This window comes from Vidua chalybeata, chromosome 3 (genome assembly GCF_026979565.1).
Source record: "Vidua chalybeata isolate OUT-0048 chromosome 3, bVidCha1 merged haplotype, whole genome shotgun sequence".
Lineage (NCBI taxonomy): Eukaryota > Metazoa > Chordata > Aves > Passeriformes > Viduidae > Vidua > Vidua chalybeata.
Genome location: NC_071532.1, coordinates 90,396,548 through 90,414,059, shown reverse-complemented (window position 1 = coordinate 90,414,059; position 17,512 = coordinate 90,396,548). Strand labels below are relative to the sequence as shown.

The following is a 17,512-nucleotide window of genomic DNA, read 5'->3' as shown; positions in this document are numbered from 1 at the left end:
AGCAAACCAGCTATTGTAGTAGCACTGTCACTTCTAATTACATGTTCAAAAAGTTTATTTTAGAAATTTTAAGATTCTACTCACCACTTATTTTATTTTAGGTTCTGTGGTCTTTGGAATTAGGCCATTGGATTTCAGAGGAACCATTTGAGCTTTCATCCAGCTTCCCTGCAGCTCCTGTAAGTTTAATGGTCCTTTAAGCTTGTGAACCTTCTTTTGTTTATCTGGGAAATGATTTGCCCTCTAAATAGGTTTTGTGAATAAGGAAGCCTACTAGAAAAATATTTTTTTAAAGCAGATACTGTAAGGAGTTATTTTCTTCTTCATCCAATACTTTTTGAAGTTTGTGCAAAAACTTTGGTACATGTGGAAAATGCAAAATGTTGATTCACCAATTAACACCAGAATAAACCAGCATCTTACTGAAGTATAAATGTACTTTAATTTTATTTCTATTTGTACCTGTGTACAAATTGGAGAGGCATGTTATTGCTAAATGGAAAGCTTTGCAGGTCAAGGACTCAGTTTTTTGGCCCAGAAATTACTTGGGCAATGGAAAATTACTGTGGTCTTCTATAACTGCTAAGTAGGAAAAAATGAAGCATTTTCCTGCCTCTAATAATCATTCTCAAGTACTGAATTAGGAACTAGTGCACAAGTAGGGACGTGGGGGCATGATGTACCTGTGTAGACCTCAGTGCACTTCATGTGTTGTAATTGATTAAACAGGAATTTTATTTTTGTTTTAAAACAAGTAGAATTCTAGCTGGTTACTAGTCAGTCATTCCAATAATTTTCCCTCCACTGAATTAGTGTCTGCAATTTATTTCTCAAAGTTTCATACCAGCTTTGAAGAAAGTACAGTTAATGGGGTATGAAATATATTTTTACTGTAATTTTATTAACTGTTAAGAACTTCTATTTAGCATTCTAAATCTATAACTTATGTAAATTTACATATCCAACATTAATATGTATTATTTATTGTATGTATTATTTATTTCATGATTGTAAGGTGTATGTCCTCAAAGTTTAGGGAAACTAGCATTTTTTCTCAGATAACTGCTTAACCCTTAAAGAAATTAATTATCCATTATAATTTCATACTTTTTATAAAATGAGAAAGTAGATTGTTTTATATAGCAAATACAGTAAGAATGGTAAAACTTAATATGAAAAAATCTACACTGAATTTCATATTAAGTTGCTTTGAGTTTCCTGTTTATTTTCAGACTACCTTGATTAACAACAAAGTATGCTATCAGTAACAGTGAACATAGCATTCTTTAGAAGTGATTCCTCCTGGGGTTTTTTTTTTGAGATTCCATTTAGAAGTTTTATGCCTGAAGCCGAAGTAAGAAGAATTTGAGAGATGGTGAGAATGTAAAATTAAGGGAGGTTAGGGTTGTGCTAAGAACCTGAATCACTTCTTTTTGCAATGTGCTATTCTTGCAAAGGAACAAAGTTGAAGTCCAAGGCAATATTTCCACTACCATTCCTTATTTAGTCGCTCTAATTTCTTACTGTAACAGATACCTTATTTTTTTTGAAGATGCAATTATTATTTGAGCATTAATTTATTAATGTGTTTTTATTTGCTTTTTCTTTCTTGCTTCTTTCCTGCTTCCTACAAAGTACTTAGAGAAAATGGAAGTACATTCTAGTTTCACATACTGTTTATTTGATTACAGGAAGGAATTAAAAGTAGGGTTTACCTTGCTGTTATGTTTTAGTTGTTTGTACCAAGTCCAAAGCAGTTTTTGCAGCCTTCTGTTTCCTATTATTGCCTTCCTTCTGACATGTCCTCCTGTTGCTTCACTTTGGTGTTTGGAGTTCAAGCCATGCAATCTTCTTTAGATGAAATGTTATTTAAAGACATATTCCCTCTAAAATGTTACATTTGTGTTGATAAATTGATCCTTTTTTCCCCCAAAATGAAGTCTCATTAAACAATTGATCCATTCAATGTCTACATCAGTATTTTTGATCGCTTTCCCAGAACAGTCATCAGAAAGCCTCAAATTATATAAACTTTTTTTTCAACAAATCAGAAGTAGCCATGAAATATTAAATTATTTTAGTCATACAGAGTTTTCTTACTAAAATAAAGAAAGTCACTGCTTTTCTTTGCCAGGTTGCGCATTAGGATGCCATCATGGTTTTTAAGAACATTTTGGAGGATTTTTGTTTGTTTTGTTGGCTTTTTTTTTCTCTTTCCTTTTATTATTGGTGTGGATATGCTTACTATCTCAAATTTTGGGAGTATTTTCTTTAGTTGTCTGACTAAATCTACCAACCCAGGGAATTCAGTAATGTAGACCTGGCATTTCTATTAAATTTCATAGAATAATAAAGTATTTTAGATTAGCAGGGACCTCTGAAGGTTGTCTAGTTCAACACTGTGTTCCAAGAGACTTGTCCAATCTACCCTTCTGGTAATAAATGAATAAATGAAAAGGAAAATTTACTTTCCCCAATTCCAAATTGTATTTACTGCCTGTTGTCCCTGTCTTTTGTCTCATATCAGAGCACCTCCAAGAAGGGTCTGGCTTTGTCCTACCTATGCCCTCAATCAGGCACCATTAAGGTCTCCCCTACCCTTTCTCTGCTCTAGGCTGAAAAACTACATCTCTTAAGGCTTCTCTTGGTATGCTGTGTGCTTGTACCAATGTGTGTGGCCCCTCTACTAATGTGATGACTCTTCTAGACTTTTCTCTAAGACATTTCTTGAAAATTGGTGAAAGCAATTTTGGGAAGTATTTTTTCTTTAGTTTGGGATATGTATATCCTGACAAGTTTTCTATGAAAATAATAAAATACTAAACAGTAATTTGAAATACACAGAGATTATTTTATGGAACTCATGAGACAGTGACTATTAATTTACATTCTTTAGGTTTATATAAAATCAGATCGTGAAGTAATATTAGAAATATATTTTGTCTCTGCTACACTTAGTAATGATGACACACATTTTCAGTGAAGCAGAATGGTGGTGGTGTGAGTTGTGGGGTACTCTGACAGCAGCTTTAATGATTGTCATTATAAAATGGAGAGATTTATTCAATCTTTCTCAAAACCATTTACTATTTTCAAGACAGAAACATAGAATCATCAAGGTTGAGAGAGACCTACAGGATCATCCAGTCCAACTATCCACCCAGCACTTCCACTGTAACCTGTAAACAGCATCACCCACCAGATCCAGATGCCTCTTGAACACCTCTAGGGATAGTGACTCCACGACCTCTCTGGGCAACCGGTTCCAATGCCTGACCACTGTAACACTGAAATTTTTTTTCTAATATCTAATCTGAATCTGCCCTGTTTCAGCTTAAGGCTGTTTCTTCTGGGCCTGTCACTGCCAGCAGTGTAGAAGAGAGATCAGACCCCACCTCACTACAGCCTCCTTTCAGGTGATTGTAGGGAGTGATCAGGTCCCCGCTGAGCCTCCTCTTCTCCATCTAAACAATCCCAGATCCCTCAACCCTCATGCAATATTTTTTCTAGACCCTTCACAAGCCTTGTTGCCCTTACAACACCTTTTGTTAAGTTAGCTTCTGGAAATATGTCTGGGGTTTTTTGGTTATTTTTGGGTTAAGTTCTTGCATTGTAAGTAATTCAGTCATCTGCTGAAATCAAAGTTCTACAAAAATATAAGGCAAAGAATAACCATGAGAATTAAAAACTAAACTGAATTTGGAGAAAAACCTCCACTAAGTTATTGTGATGTATGAAGAAGTATCTTCTCAATCTGATTTGCAATTTTAAATCATATAGTAATAAAATGAAGGGAAAAAAAAAAAAGGAAAGATCACCCAGTAGAGAAATTTATTCACATTGTGGTGTACCTTGAGACCTACCTACAGAGAATTTTTAGGGAGAAGTCCTAACCTCACTGAAAAAAAAAAAAAAACATAGTGTGACCTTAGATAATTTTCAGATTATTTTTCTTCCTGTTCTTCAAATGTAGTAATTTGTATCTTAAGTCATAAGCATAAATTTAATTGTATTAAAGAACATGCATATGTTTTTCAGTTAGGTAATTTTTACAAAACATATAGTTATATTACATCACCAGGTGATACATGATTGTCATTGACAACTGGACATCTGGTGTTAATGCCGTTGTCTCGGTTTACAAAATACTGGTCAGTTATTTTACAGGTAAATGACAAGGGAAGAAAAAAAGTGCAATCTCCATAAAAATGTATAGGAATACATGCTATATTTTAATTCATAGGGAATTTCTGTAATTTAAAGACAGTGACTGAAACAGACTGGAAAAATGATGACTTTTGTAAATGGTATTTCTCAGGAATAAATGCAAACTGCTTAAATGCTATTTGTCATCTGTTAAATATAGTCATACAGGCTACTGGAAAAAATCCTCAAATAAGTATAAGAAGTTGTTCGGGAGACTGTGGGGGAAAAGAATGTATTCCCTAACTATAGGATTGAGCTAATTACAGAAAAGATTTTTTTTTTATGTACATATAGGGCTCACATGGCACAGAAAGATAAATAGTTCTAAAACTAGCTAAGTGTTTTATATTAATGTTTAAAGTTCAGTGGTGAGGCAAAATGCATATTCCTAAAACTATTTTAGGGGCTTTTTTCACAGTTCCAGTTATTTACTAACACATACATAACATAAATGATCAGTAAAACAGAGTCCTTAAGTTGTCTGACGGTTTCTTGGATGTTCTTTTTATTGAGTCATTTGGCCAAATCACTGTTATATCAGGTCGATGCTTTAGACATTGTGTCTGGTTGAATAATATGAGCTTTAGCTGATCAAGGCGATTGCAATTCAAGAACTGTACTGAACTGACACTTCAGAACACTGGAGCATGTTTCTGGGCTTGAAAAAATGAGACAAGTTGCTTGGTAAAATAAGTCTTTGAAGACTATATAATACAAAATTCACATAATGACAAAGCATTTAGAAATCTGCTGGTCGAATCATCATAGTCGTAGCTTTGAGAGAGTATCCCGAGCCCTTCCAGTAGTACCACTTGATCCCATTAAACTTGTTGTTGTTCTGTCGTAATGGATAATACATTCCATTGAGGTTAGAAGGACCACAAGCATCAAACCACCATCCTGCAAGACAGAAGACACACATCAGCAGAAGTAATTCTCAAAATAGTATTTAAGGTCACTTTGTTGTCTGGAAATGAGAAAAAAATCAAAACCCAGTTTTTTGTTCTTACAATTTGGAAATGTCAATGTAAAATACTTGCCCCAAACTCAGGAAAGAAATATATTTGTATATCAACTCCATATTCTTGAATCTTATGCAGTACATTGTATTTGAAAATTGAGAAGGGAAAGTGTTCAATCAATTTATTATCCACATCAAACATTTCTGACAGTCTGAGGGCAGAACACAACTTGAACTATAATGATACTGAGTTGCCTTTGGTTTTATCTACTCTTTGGTAAACTCCTGTTTTTCACAGATTCAAACTCCTTTCTTAATTCTTTCTAGAGGAATTATTCAGTTCTCTGGGATGTTCAGTTCAAAACCTCCTGAAACTTCGTAAGAAGGAAAAGGAGAAAAAAACAGCCCAAATGTACTTTGTATCCATATAGTCCTGACTTCTTAGTGGGTCATAAGAAAAAATTATTTTTATTAATAAAATAATATTTTTATATTTCTGTTATGGTGGCAATAGTGTGTGTGTTCTGTTTTGCAGGGCAGTATTCCAGCTATCCTTTTGGATAAACTGAAGCTCTCTTTTTTTCTTGCAGCTTGTGCTATAGGAAAATGAACAATTGCTTAAGAGATAACAGGAAGATAAGCCAAATTTACAAAGCACTTGTTTAATTTCAGAATGTGGAATTCTAGATTAACAAATTATATAGAATTACTTGTGTAGTTGAAAATAATAAAAATACCACCTAGAACTCAAATATAACTAGTGAACAATCATTAGAAAAATGTAGATATATCTGTGGTGTATCTTAACCACTTCATATATTGAAATAAGGAATAAACTTCTTGTACTCTTCTGTGGCACTTGAAGCACACAGCATCTCTTGAGGGGTTTTTCTTCTTGAGTAGTTAGGGAAAGGGCTAATGCCTAAAGAATCAGGAGCCATTTCACTGACAGCTGAATCTCTGAAAGAGGTTTTTTTGCAGGGAGTTGTATTTTGATCTCTGAATGTACCTCATTCCTTGGAAGAGGAATCTGCTATGTCTCTGATTAGTTCCACAATTAGAGACTTTATTGTACCCCAACTTCAGGGACTTATTTTCCCTCCGGTTTTCACTTCTCTTGTTTTATTTTAACTAACTTTTGTCAAATGGTAAAATACTTCATCTAGAGTCACCATACTAGTATTTCTATCTGTGAGTTTTGAACTTCTTTAATAATCAAAATTTACTAAGTCAAATTTATCTCGTAGACAATTTCAGTGCCAATAAAAATAGGACGACTGAGAAACATAAAAACATTCATACCTCCTGTTAGCATTTGTGAACATTTGCAAATACATTTGTCATTGTCTGCATCCTTTGTGCTAAAATCATTTCCTGGTTGGCTTATACTACTTATTTTGCCCGCTGTCCCAGTAAGTCCTTTAAGGTAAATCCTGTAGAAGTGAAAAATGGAAAAACAATTATTACGTGGAAGTTGATGGTAGATGTCTGAAAAATAATGATGGAATAATTTGCAATAAATATCCTGTTCAAATAGTTTAATTCTGTTCTGGCCAATGTACTGCTGTAAGCTGTTTTTCTTACAATGTTTTCATATGAACAGAAACAGTCAGCACAATATTCTAATGAGCATGTGTTTGTTCATGTCATATTAGAAGAAAAAGAGAGCAAGTAGGTAGTAACTTCTAGGATTTTTCATAGAGATCATGTATTTATTAATACTGAAAGTGTATTGTTGTACTTCAATGAAACAGTACATGCAATGATTTTTATTATATTCAGAAGTTTAAACCAAAACTTTCTTGATTCCTATTTTGCTGTTTGTACAACACAGCAATTTAGCATTACAACCCCACATATATGAGATGACAGCCTTACTACGAGTATTAATTCTGAGCTAGTAAATGATATTTTAGAAGTTTCTCAATATTTCCCTTTCCATTGTCCTAGTTACTTATCCTTTTTACATCGTTCATAAATTTTAGTGTTAGCTGATCACAAGTATTTCAGTTTGCTGGCAAGGTAAGCTTTCAGTGAGGCTGCTGCTGTTGGGATCTGCTTGCAGGGGTGCCAGTGCAGTCTCAGTGGGGAGAGACACAGGGTACTGAACTGGGTAGGACAATTACACAGCTATTCCTGTGTTACCTTGAATTGGAAGGACATGAACCCTCTGCTCCCACAGTATCTTTTTGGTGATTGCATTTCTGTATCAAATAACTCATGCTTCTCAGAGGTATTCTATTTGTTTAAAGAGGAGATCTGACTGTCTGAGGAGAATTAACTTGTCCCCCAATCAGTCTTCATCTTGCATGTAATTCTCTGCTTATGATAGAAATTGTCTTTGGTAGTTTCACAGATTATTTTAACCCATTTTATATTTCCTATTTTAAAATATAATTAAATAATTAATTTTTATTCATTTAGGTTTTATAGGATCAGTTCATTACAGATTTTCTTTAAAATATCTTTTAAAAAATTACTATTTTTCTTAAGATGAGTTCAAAATTATGTGAGCCAATTTGTAACATAAATTATATTAAAGGTTCCAAGTATACTGCATGAGCCTAGGCTGGGTCTTCAAATATCATTTGAAGTCTAATATAAGCATAGTATTATTTATTTGTGATTAAATTTTTAAAGGTACATTTTAGTAAAACAGAAGATGAGAGGCAGTGGATGATAATTGAAATTAGATGTTCTGACTGCCTATCAGAAAAACTTTCTACCATGAGGAAAGACAAGTAGGTTGTAACATTGGGAGGATAGTATGAAGAAATTTCAGTTTTATGGCCCAACTCATAATCTTTCCAGCATTTAGAATGTATTAATCTTTTTAATGTAATGGATCACAGAATTAACGACTCGTTTAAGTTGGAAGGGACCTTAAAGATCATCTTGATCCAACCCATTGCCATGGGCAGGGACACCTTCCACTAAATCAGGTTGCTCAAAGCCCCATTCAGCCTTGAAAATTGCCAGGGATGGGACATGGAAGATGTTCTTAACTGAATACTTTCTTTGGGTTTTTTTCTTTTTCTTTTTTAAACCACTCAATTTTGTGATGAATTCTTTGTTTGGTTGCATATTGTAATAAAATTGCTTTTACCATCTTAAGTTTTCAGTAATTATCTTTTAATATTGTAAATGGACAAGGGTAATCACCCATTTTGCAAAAGTTGCCTTTCTAAGTATTTTAAAGCATTATTTTTTTAAAAATCTCTGCTGTAGATTCTGACTGTTTCCAGATGAAAAAATATTTACTTTGGAGTTGAGACAACTAAATACTACCAAGGCATTAAGATCTAACATTTTATGGAGGGCAGAAGCTGATAGTTTTGAATTGCTTTGTTTGCATATAAGACCTGAATTGAAATAGCAGCATCAGGTGTCTCAGGTGTCAGGTTGACTTTATTTTCAACAAATAGTTGCTAGAGATCTTGGAGAAATTCATCTAAATGTAGACAATTTTTCTGTCCACCCAAAGCTCCATGAATCTGCAAGACTCTTACAAAAGAAACATTTCATGAACCTTGTAGTAAGAAAGCATCTGTTATACTGTGAAGTGTTTAGTTTCTTCTGTAATAAATCAAACTATTTATTGCATTTACAGAGAGCCTGGTGAATGAACGATGAAATGCCCATATATTTCAGCTGTAGCTGGTACTATTTCAAAATGTGTAATATCATACTATTTAAAGTATATAATACTATGATAATATTTATATAAAATATTTATATAAATTTGTATTATCTCTTATTTTAACCAAGAATTTAGAAGAAATTGCGAACTTTTATATTTTACAGGATTAGAGCATAAATAATAGGTCCATTAAAAGTTGGGCTTTAAATTGACGAGTTGGTGATGGGTGAAATGCACATTTGCTCCATTTTCACAGGTAGGAAAGTTCTTGAGAATCTTAGCCAGTGGCTTATGGAAGAATAAGGCCACCTCACCTCAGTGTGCTGTTTATGACAACAACAGTTCCTAGAAGCCACTGACAAGAAAAATCCTTGCAGTATAATTCATCTTAGTCATCCACCTTCCAGAAATGTATTTATTGCAGGGAATCAGGATTTGATAGCAACTGCAGGCAGGTTCCTCTTGTCCTAATGACTGTGCACTGTCACTATATTGGCACATGTATCCTGTCTTATTCCATAGTAACTCATCATCTTTGTGTTTTGTGTGTTATACTCACCCAGGTTGCACTAGTAAAATACACGTTTTCTCCTCTGGAAAAATAAATTATTTTTTTAGGCAAGAGATGAAAAATGGAGAAAACATTACTTTCTGAGTGAGCTGAAAAATAGTCATGATTTGTATGAAATAAGGCCATCCATCTATGCAGTTTAGAAAGATTACTATCAGATATGATTTTTCTGCTTACCTGTATTTTTGTTCTTCACTTGCTAGAGAGAAGTGGTCATACAATGAATATGCCTCGTTTCCTTCCCAGTCTTTCAGTTGTATTTTAAGAACATAACGCTTCTGATTAGTTAGTTGAGAAACAAACTCATTTCCCAGCCAGTACTCCCCAGCAGGATCGCCAAATCCCTGTAATTCAAGTTGTATATTTAAATAGTTTTGTTTGGGTGGGTTTTTATCCTTTGAGTTTGAAATGATCATTTATCAGTTTTTAAGTTTAATGGTTTTCAGCCTGTCAACTAAGAATTTTGCTGTGACTATGGGGGCTATTGATCTGTAATGTTTCAAAAAGTTGATTTCAGTAAGGACAAGCTTAGGAGTCTGCAAGAGTGAATTAATATTACTTAGTAGATTTGGAGCAGTTCCTACTGTTGCCACTAGAAACACAAATATAAACAACTCAAAAAATGCAGACATATGATGGAACAGTTGATTAAAAAAAAGTAAGGTTTCTCTTTAAAAACAAACATCACACTTGCAAGTCTGCTTAGGCAAACAACTTACACTACTCTGACATTTTCAAAATGAGCATTTGAGGACAAAGACAACTTTTTAAGGTTGCTTACATTCTAAGGATACTATTGATATAACTTTAGCATATTAGATTTCAAATAATAATAACAGCTGATATTAAGGCTTCAGAGAACATTGTTTACCATCTTGTACTCCTTCCACGTCCGGTGGAAGTCCACACTGCCATCTTCTCGTTTCTGAATAACTGTCCAGCCTCCTCCACCAGTTTCCATGTCACAGTAGGCCTACCAGAGCAAGCATGTAACAGCCTGAGTGCATGCAGTCACAGCCAAACAAAACCAGAATTCATGTAATTTGCATCATTCTATATAGTGGCAAGTCATTTACAAAGTATGAGTTAACCTAAAAATGCAAATTTTCATAGCTTTCATACAAATCAGTTGTGGTCATCCACAAATAAATGTGATTCCTCAGTATATATCACACTAAACAGACTACCTTAACAAATCTTTCTCTTCTCCATCTTTTTTTGTGAGAGATCCATTCAAATTTCCCATGATTTGTCAGAGCCTAGATACTGTTAAGTACAGGCAATGAACAAACTGAAATATATTTTTATTATCACAGTCATTGTCCAGTGCCTTTGCAAATGGCCTGACCCCAAAGTTAAATCTAAGTGTATTATCTGCAAGTTGTATCTTAAAGCCAGTTATTATGCAAACTACAATGAACATCTATACTTGAACAAAAAGTAACAACTATAAGATGTTCCTAAATATTCATAAATCATCTTTGAATTTACCAAATTATTGCTAAAAATTTGAAAAGACTGACATGTAATAAGCAGTTCACTGAACTCAGTTTTTGAACACCCAATAAGTGCATCCCTGGCACAGTAAAATTCAAGTTTGTAGGTGACTTGTTCAATCAGTTTCCCAGAATAAATCACTTCAGCATCAGAGGTGAAAGGTATTACTGAAAGTGCCAATATACTGCGGAGATGCTGATGGTAAAAACGTATTTTGAAAATTAATTGGAATTTTGGAGTGACATTTGGGAGAAGTAGAGGATAAATTAACAATAAAATTTTGTGAATATGAGAATATCTATACTAAAAAGTATACTTTTTCCTGAGAAAGGATTTAAAATTGTTGCATCTAATTCTGGTTTTCCAAAACTAACAGAACTTATAACTAGATGTGTGAAGTCAGTGGAGCTAAGCTGGTCTCAGACAGTACAATGAAAGTCAAACTGAAGTCAGTATCTCTTTAAACTGCATGTTAGTACCAATACTATCTTTAAGAAAGATACTGAATTTCTTGTACAAGAATTCCTGTTTGGAGAATTCTCAGTTAATGTTTTCTCATTTGCAAGTTTAACTTTTTTGACCACTTTCTGCCAAGATCCTGAAGTTCTCACCCTTCTTCAGAATCACTTCACATCTCTGAAAATTTTTGAATTCTAGTTTGAGTATTGAACTACATTAACTTCTAATCTGTATTCTAGATCTTTCATCCAATAAGTGTTGTGTCTTCCCATTTATAGTAGTACAGGCAAGACCTGACTTCTTACACTTCAATAGGAAATTTCATCTGTAGAGTAATTAAATAAATTATTTACAAAGAAACTAGGCAAGTATTTCATTATTCATTTGGATGTTTCCTTCATTGTTTAACAGTTCTCTCAGTAGTCTTACTTCTTGCCTAACTGCTGCTTGTCACAATATGCCTATAATTGCCCCAAATCATGACTGTGTGACACTGAAGCTGTAATGCCTCTTTCATCCTCTTCTAGAGGAGACTGTCTTATCAGTGTTAGCAGTTAGCAGATTTGAGCTCTTTGAACTGTTAGACATCCTGGAGATTCATTGAAAAAGTATGACTGCAGTGAAGCCAGTTTCCTTCTGTGCTGTGGTAGTGTTATGCATGTCATTTTGGGAAGTGTGCTCCTTTCTAAGTTTTCAATATTGTTCAGTCTTTTCGTTTATGTGTATTGTATGTACGTTATACACTCACATCTGTATATAAATCAGAATGTTTACAGTTCAAGCATTGTCATATATACTTGAAGTTGAAAGGTATCAGACCTTTGAAAGGAAAAAAATCCTTACAGCTGCAAATATCAAATATATTAGTGTTTCAACGACTGTTGCACATGGGAAATCCAAAGCAGATACTGTACTTTAAGCCTGCAGTAGACTCTGTTCAACATCAGAAAATCACAACACATTCAATTGGAGATTTTTAGGGAAGATAAAATAAATAAGGAAAAAGTTGGATAAGGGATTACTTTTTAACATACGTCTTGTGAATGGAATTTAATTGTAACTTCTATTTATACTGATATATGCAATTCCTTACACCTCAAAGCCTGTTTTTTGTTTGGCTTTACTAACACCTGTATTTAATGACTGGTAAAAATTTGACAGTAGTGTATAAATTAATTTACTTAAAAATTCCCTTCAAAGGAAAGGCTGAAGATAAGGTATTATAAGAGAAGATAAATCTGTTTTAGAAGGTTAACTCATGATGTGTAATGTATATGTGAAAACTAATTTCCACAGAGGGCTATGAAGAGGGATACTAGGAATGGGCTAAAGCAGATGCAAATGCTTTTTTTAAACATCAGTACAAGTTAAATAGCTGATTTAACACTGATCAAATATCACTGGTTGTAGATAAAGTTGTTGACTCTGAAGCTTCACCCCACTTAAAAGAACAGTATAAGCAGCCAGATGGAAAATAAAACTGTTTCACCCTTCTCTGAAATATGTGGTTTTTAACCAGGTACAGTGGGAAGCCATGTATTAATTTATTTGAGCTGTGGGTTCAGTCTGATATTACTATTGTAGATGTTAATTGATGTTTTTTAATGTTATGTGCAATTTCCTTTATGCCTTGTCTAAACTAAAGTTGTCTAAACTTCAATTTAGTTGCAATTAATACTTTGAAAAAATCAATGCCTTTAAATAGCACTTTATTTTGTTCTAATGAGATTAAAATATAAATAGTGAATGACTGTGAATGTCTATCATAAAATATTCCTGTTACAAGGTAGTATCCATTTTTTAAGTGGTAAGACAGCTAGCTTTAATAGACACTGTAGATTCTTTGAGATAAATTAGTTCCCAAAGGAAAAAGCAACTCACTAGAAACTGGAAAACATAATGAGAAATTGAAGAGATTACTATAAAAACCTCATGTAGATTTTTCCTACCAGTAACAATTTTTAGAAGTTTACATAAATTTGGGAGTATAATTTTTCCCCACCAAAGAAAAATTTCATGTCAATCAACTCTAAGTCTTTCTCTTAACAGCATTACTAGAAGAGAAGTTTTCTGACCTTTCAAACTGTTGTAGGTTTTATATTCAAAAGGAAGATATGTAACATTTCATGAAACTAGTAAAAATAGATACCAAGATTAGGCAGGCAGCAGGAGTCTTCAAAAATATGCCAAAAAGAATAAAGAGATTAGCCTCTCAAGTTACAACAAATTGGAACATGGAGTATTTGATGTATCTTGTGAACTGCTTCAATACTTACAGCTCTAGCAACTGTAGCACTGTAAGAGGTTATTTGGGGTGTGTTTTCAGACCTACTTTGTGAATGGTAAAGGCTCAGGCTGGGTTATCAGGATGAAGAGCCACTGCAGTTTTTATAGCAAAGCAAGTGCAGTCGCCACATCTTTGCACTGACCCTTTGCATCACTTCTGGCTGTTTCTGAACATTTTGGAGTCATTTTGTCCAATGATTTTTGTATTCTGCTATCTCTATCTCCTAGAGATGTGACCAGATAAGAACTACAATCTAATTGGTACATGAGGTTGCTGTAAGCATAAAACTATTGACTTTTCATAGTTTTGCCTCTGTCATTTTTCCTCATGTCAGCAGTCTTTTGCTGTTTTCCTCTGTGTTTTTAAAAGGAATTAGCTTTTGTCCTGTTGCAGAACAGGAAAGTTTGAAAATATTAATGGAATTAAATAATTGGTTTCCTCTGTGTTGTCATATGCAATTCCTTAGTTTTGGAATATGATGTGAGACAAAGTAGTAACGTGGGATCAGTTACAGATTACACAGAAGTTGTTTATAAGCCTGTTGGGAGGTCAGAAGGTGTTACAAGAGGAAAAGATGAAAACATAAACAGCAGTGCAGCACTTTTGGCAAATAAAAAAGGTCACTCTGTTTCCTGGTCTGAGTAGCTATCCACATCATAAACAGTTGAAAATGGTGTAACATGTTGATTGTCCCTAACCTTCACTTCCCTTGACAACTCCTCTTATGCATTTATATTTGTATAAAAAATCAGCATCAGGTTAAAACTTTTTAGTCTCTTATTTTCAATGTCATAGGTAAGTAAAACCTTCCCTGTCTTTTTATCTGAAAGGCACAGAATAAGATTTTAATTCTTTAATATTATTAAATGACTGGTTTAAGACTAAGTGAAATTATTACATTTTAACTACTTTTTTAACCTAGTATATTACCAAAATGGGTATTTGCATTAAGCATTTAAAGCCTCCTTGTTCAAATGTAAAGCATTTAATATTTTATAGTCTGGAAAATTTGTACTTTTGAAAATGCAAAGTGTTAAAGTTTATGACAAATTTGTATTCTGTAATATGTCATGCACTTGTGTCTGCTTTTAGAAAATATGCATGCTCTGTATACTTACTATATTTGATAGTAAAATTAAAACCAAAGATAAAAGCTTGAGACAAGTCATAGTAAGAGATCCAAGGAATGTAATTCCTGAGTTGTCTAACAAAGACTACTGCATTCCATTACTTTAGAGATGCAGTAGCTTTCATCTCCTTTAGCTTTTAAAATTGTGACTGTAGATATCTATGCTATTTAAATGCCATTCAGCTTCTTGTATAATAAAACACTTCATTGCATCTTATGTAACTCATTTTATTGTGAAATTGATGTATTTAAACTAGATTATTCAGAAGGAAAACCAGCTTCTTTGTTTTTTGTTTTTTTTTTCCCAGAGAAGCAGATTGCAAATAATTTCTCTAGATTATAGCCATAAAAAAAATTACAGGTTTTATCTATTGTATTTTATAGATCTTACCCAAACAAATTGCTTATTTCCTTTAGCTGAGAGCTTTGTAAGTGTAAAGATCACAGTCTGGCTTGGGCTAAATGAAGTTCTGGCACTTCAAGTCTAGTCACTGGTGAACTTCATTTCTAAATCTGTGCTTGGGAAAAAAAATACTTTCTCTGTCAGAACTTTACCAATTCCTTTTCCACATTGCATCTCTTTTTCCACTGCTTTTTTACATTTTCTGTTAATTTTTCTAATGCAATGAAGTAGGAGCCTTAGGAATTCTGTAAAATATTTCAATTTTTGTGTAAAGGAAATATCTACAGTAGAAATTAGAAAATAAAAACATCATAAAATTATTTAGTGTTTGTCTAAGAAATACATTAAGCATTTTTTTATATTTATATGTCCCTTAGCCTCCTCAGCCAGCTGTGCCTACATCACATGAGCCCCACTCCTCCAAATGCTTGCTCCAGGCTTTTGGTTTTTTATCCTCACAATTCACATGAGACTTTTCTCCCTTTCAGATTCTATTGATTGTTTCAAATGAATTATACTGTCTGAAGCTTTATCATTTTATTTACTTCAGTAGATGGAGCATCTCTGTCAGGTATCCAGTGTATCATCCAATAAGTGCCATTTTTAGCTCAAGGTCTTTTCTACAGAGGTATGGCATACTGCTTTAACTTAAATTGACATTGAAGTTCATTTCAGGTAAACACATAGAGGAAAAAAATATCCATAGAGGAATTGAAACTGATTTAGTAAAACCCCTGCAAACCCACCTTTGATATGAATCAGTAGTAGTATTTTCCAGGGCAGTATTTCCCAGAAAACTCCTCTCTGTTAGACAGTGTCTAATTGTTAATCTAATTGTTACACAAATGTCCTTAAAACTCTGTGATACAAAGAACTGAAACCCATACATGAGTCCTGTACTACTAGATTGCTTTCATGAGTGTAAATCCATGAATAATCTTCCATGTCCATGATTTTACCTCCTTTGGCCACCTGAAGACCCTTGGGCATATGGAACTTAAAGGAGACAGGAGTCTGCTGATCATGCAGAGCAACTCTGTTGGAGTTACAGATTTCATAAAGAAATTACACTACCTTATTGATTTAATTACATTCATTATGTGGAAAAAAGAATTAAATTCTGGCATGATGAAGCACACAACAAAATGTTATTCATTCCAACTGAGCCCAGATTTCACCTGAAGGACTTTTTTCTTCCTGTGAGATACTCAGATCTAGGAGTGATGAAATGCTTATAAAAAAACTTGCTAAGTATTAAACTTCACTATTAACTAGCCTTTAAAATAGCATATTTGCCAGGTCAAATAACCTTTAACATGCAGCATGGCTAGGTAGTTCCTTATAGTCATCCTACCTTCTTCTCTTGTGCAGTGTTTGAAACTGTTAGAGTGTAGATTCCACTTGTTGTCATTCCAGATTTGAAAGCTTCAGCACAGTCTTTGAAGCTGATTTGCTCCTCTTTGGCTATGAATTTGTTCTTAGCTATTAAAAATACAATAGAAATTGAAGACATTAAGAGGAGATGAATGAAAATTACTAAGAATCAATTTATGGTGTAATTGGCTTAAAGCAGTTCCAAAAAATATGTCTGGTCCTGAAAGAAATAACAGATCAAGGTACTTACTATGTGTGATGTTACTTTGTATCATTTAGAGACATTATTCTGATAGGACTGTGGTTGTTTGATAGGTTGAAAAGTGCCAACACTTACTAATATGTTGAATGAGAAAACTCAGGATATTGCATCTCATTCAGTTGCACAGTTTCTGCTTCCATGCATTGCCCTGCCTGGACTCCTACATGCATTACAACCTATGCATGCATTAACTACTATTATATACATACCTAAGTAGCAAGTGATTAGGTTAATAATGACTTTTGGCCAGTACTCGTATATTGTGAAATGAGTTATGAAACCTTTTATAATGCAACAGACTGATGGAACTACCCTTAAGAAGTTTTAAGGTTGTTACTGGTTTTTTTTGCCCCTGTGCTGAGCAGGAACAACTTTGTATGTACCAAGCTGAAGCATGGTAGGTCAGCCCAACTCACTAAAAATACATACCTTGTGGAATTTATTTGTGTAAAAAAAATACATTTTCATATGTCTAAGCCTTCTTATTCAACAGAACAATCTAAGGTTCATCTTTTTGTTCAGTTCTTTATTAACTATGGAGGTTGGAATTTCCTGGCATTTCGCCTGCTGACTGATATTTCATATTTGAGCCTTCTGGGGTTGGTTCTGTGTATTTTCCCTTTTAATTTAATCTAACAATCACAGTCAGTTACTACAAAGGTTTAGGTGCCATATAAATACGTGCTTATATTACAGTTGCTTATTATGTTCTTTTTAGCTTGC

General features: G+C 33.7%; 2 protein-coding genes across 4 annotated transcripts in view; one reads left to right on the top strand and one right to left on the bottom strand.

Annotated features, from left to right (window-relative positions):
* Nucleotides 1-17,512, top strand: part of MCPH1 (microcephalin 1) — a 124,999-nt gene that overhangs the window by 43,971 nt on the left and 63,516 nt on the right. For 2 of the 3 annotated variants that reach the window (XR_008429861.1, XM_053937901.1), the window contains one exon: nt 102-179. Coding sequence is in view for 2 of the 3 variants with exons in the window: in XM_053937901.1 (XP_053793876.1) it covers nt 102-179 (78 nt within the window). In the remaining variant the exon portion in view is untranslated. Of the gene's footprint in view, nt 1-101; nt 180-3,097; nt 3,176-17,512 lie in introns of those variants that run through there. The other variant, XM_053937902.1, reaches the window with a different exon arrangement.
* The window catches only part of ANGPT2 (angiopoietin 2), a 42,368-nt gene continuing 27,889 nt past the window's right edge, over nt 3,034-17,512 (bottom strand). Inside the window, exons 5-9 of the mRNA XM_053937903.1 lie at nt 16,508-16,635; nt 10,250-10,351; nt 9,556-9,722; nt 6,470-6,600; nt 3,034-5,106 (exon numbers count right to left, since the gene is read on the bottom strand). Coding sequence (XP_053793878.1) covers nt 4,946-5,106; nt 6,470-6,600; nt 9,556-9,722; nt 10,250-10,351; nt 16,508-16,635 — 689 coding nt within the window. The 3' untranslated portion in view covers nt 3,034-4,945. The remainder of the gene's footprint in view (nt 5,107-6,469; nt 6,601-9,555; nt 9,723-10,249; nt 10,352-16,507; nt 16,636-17,512) is intronic.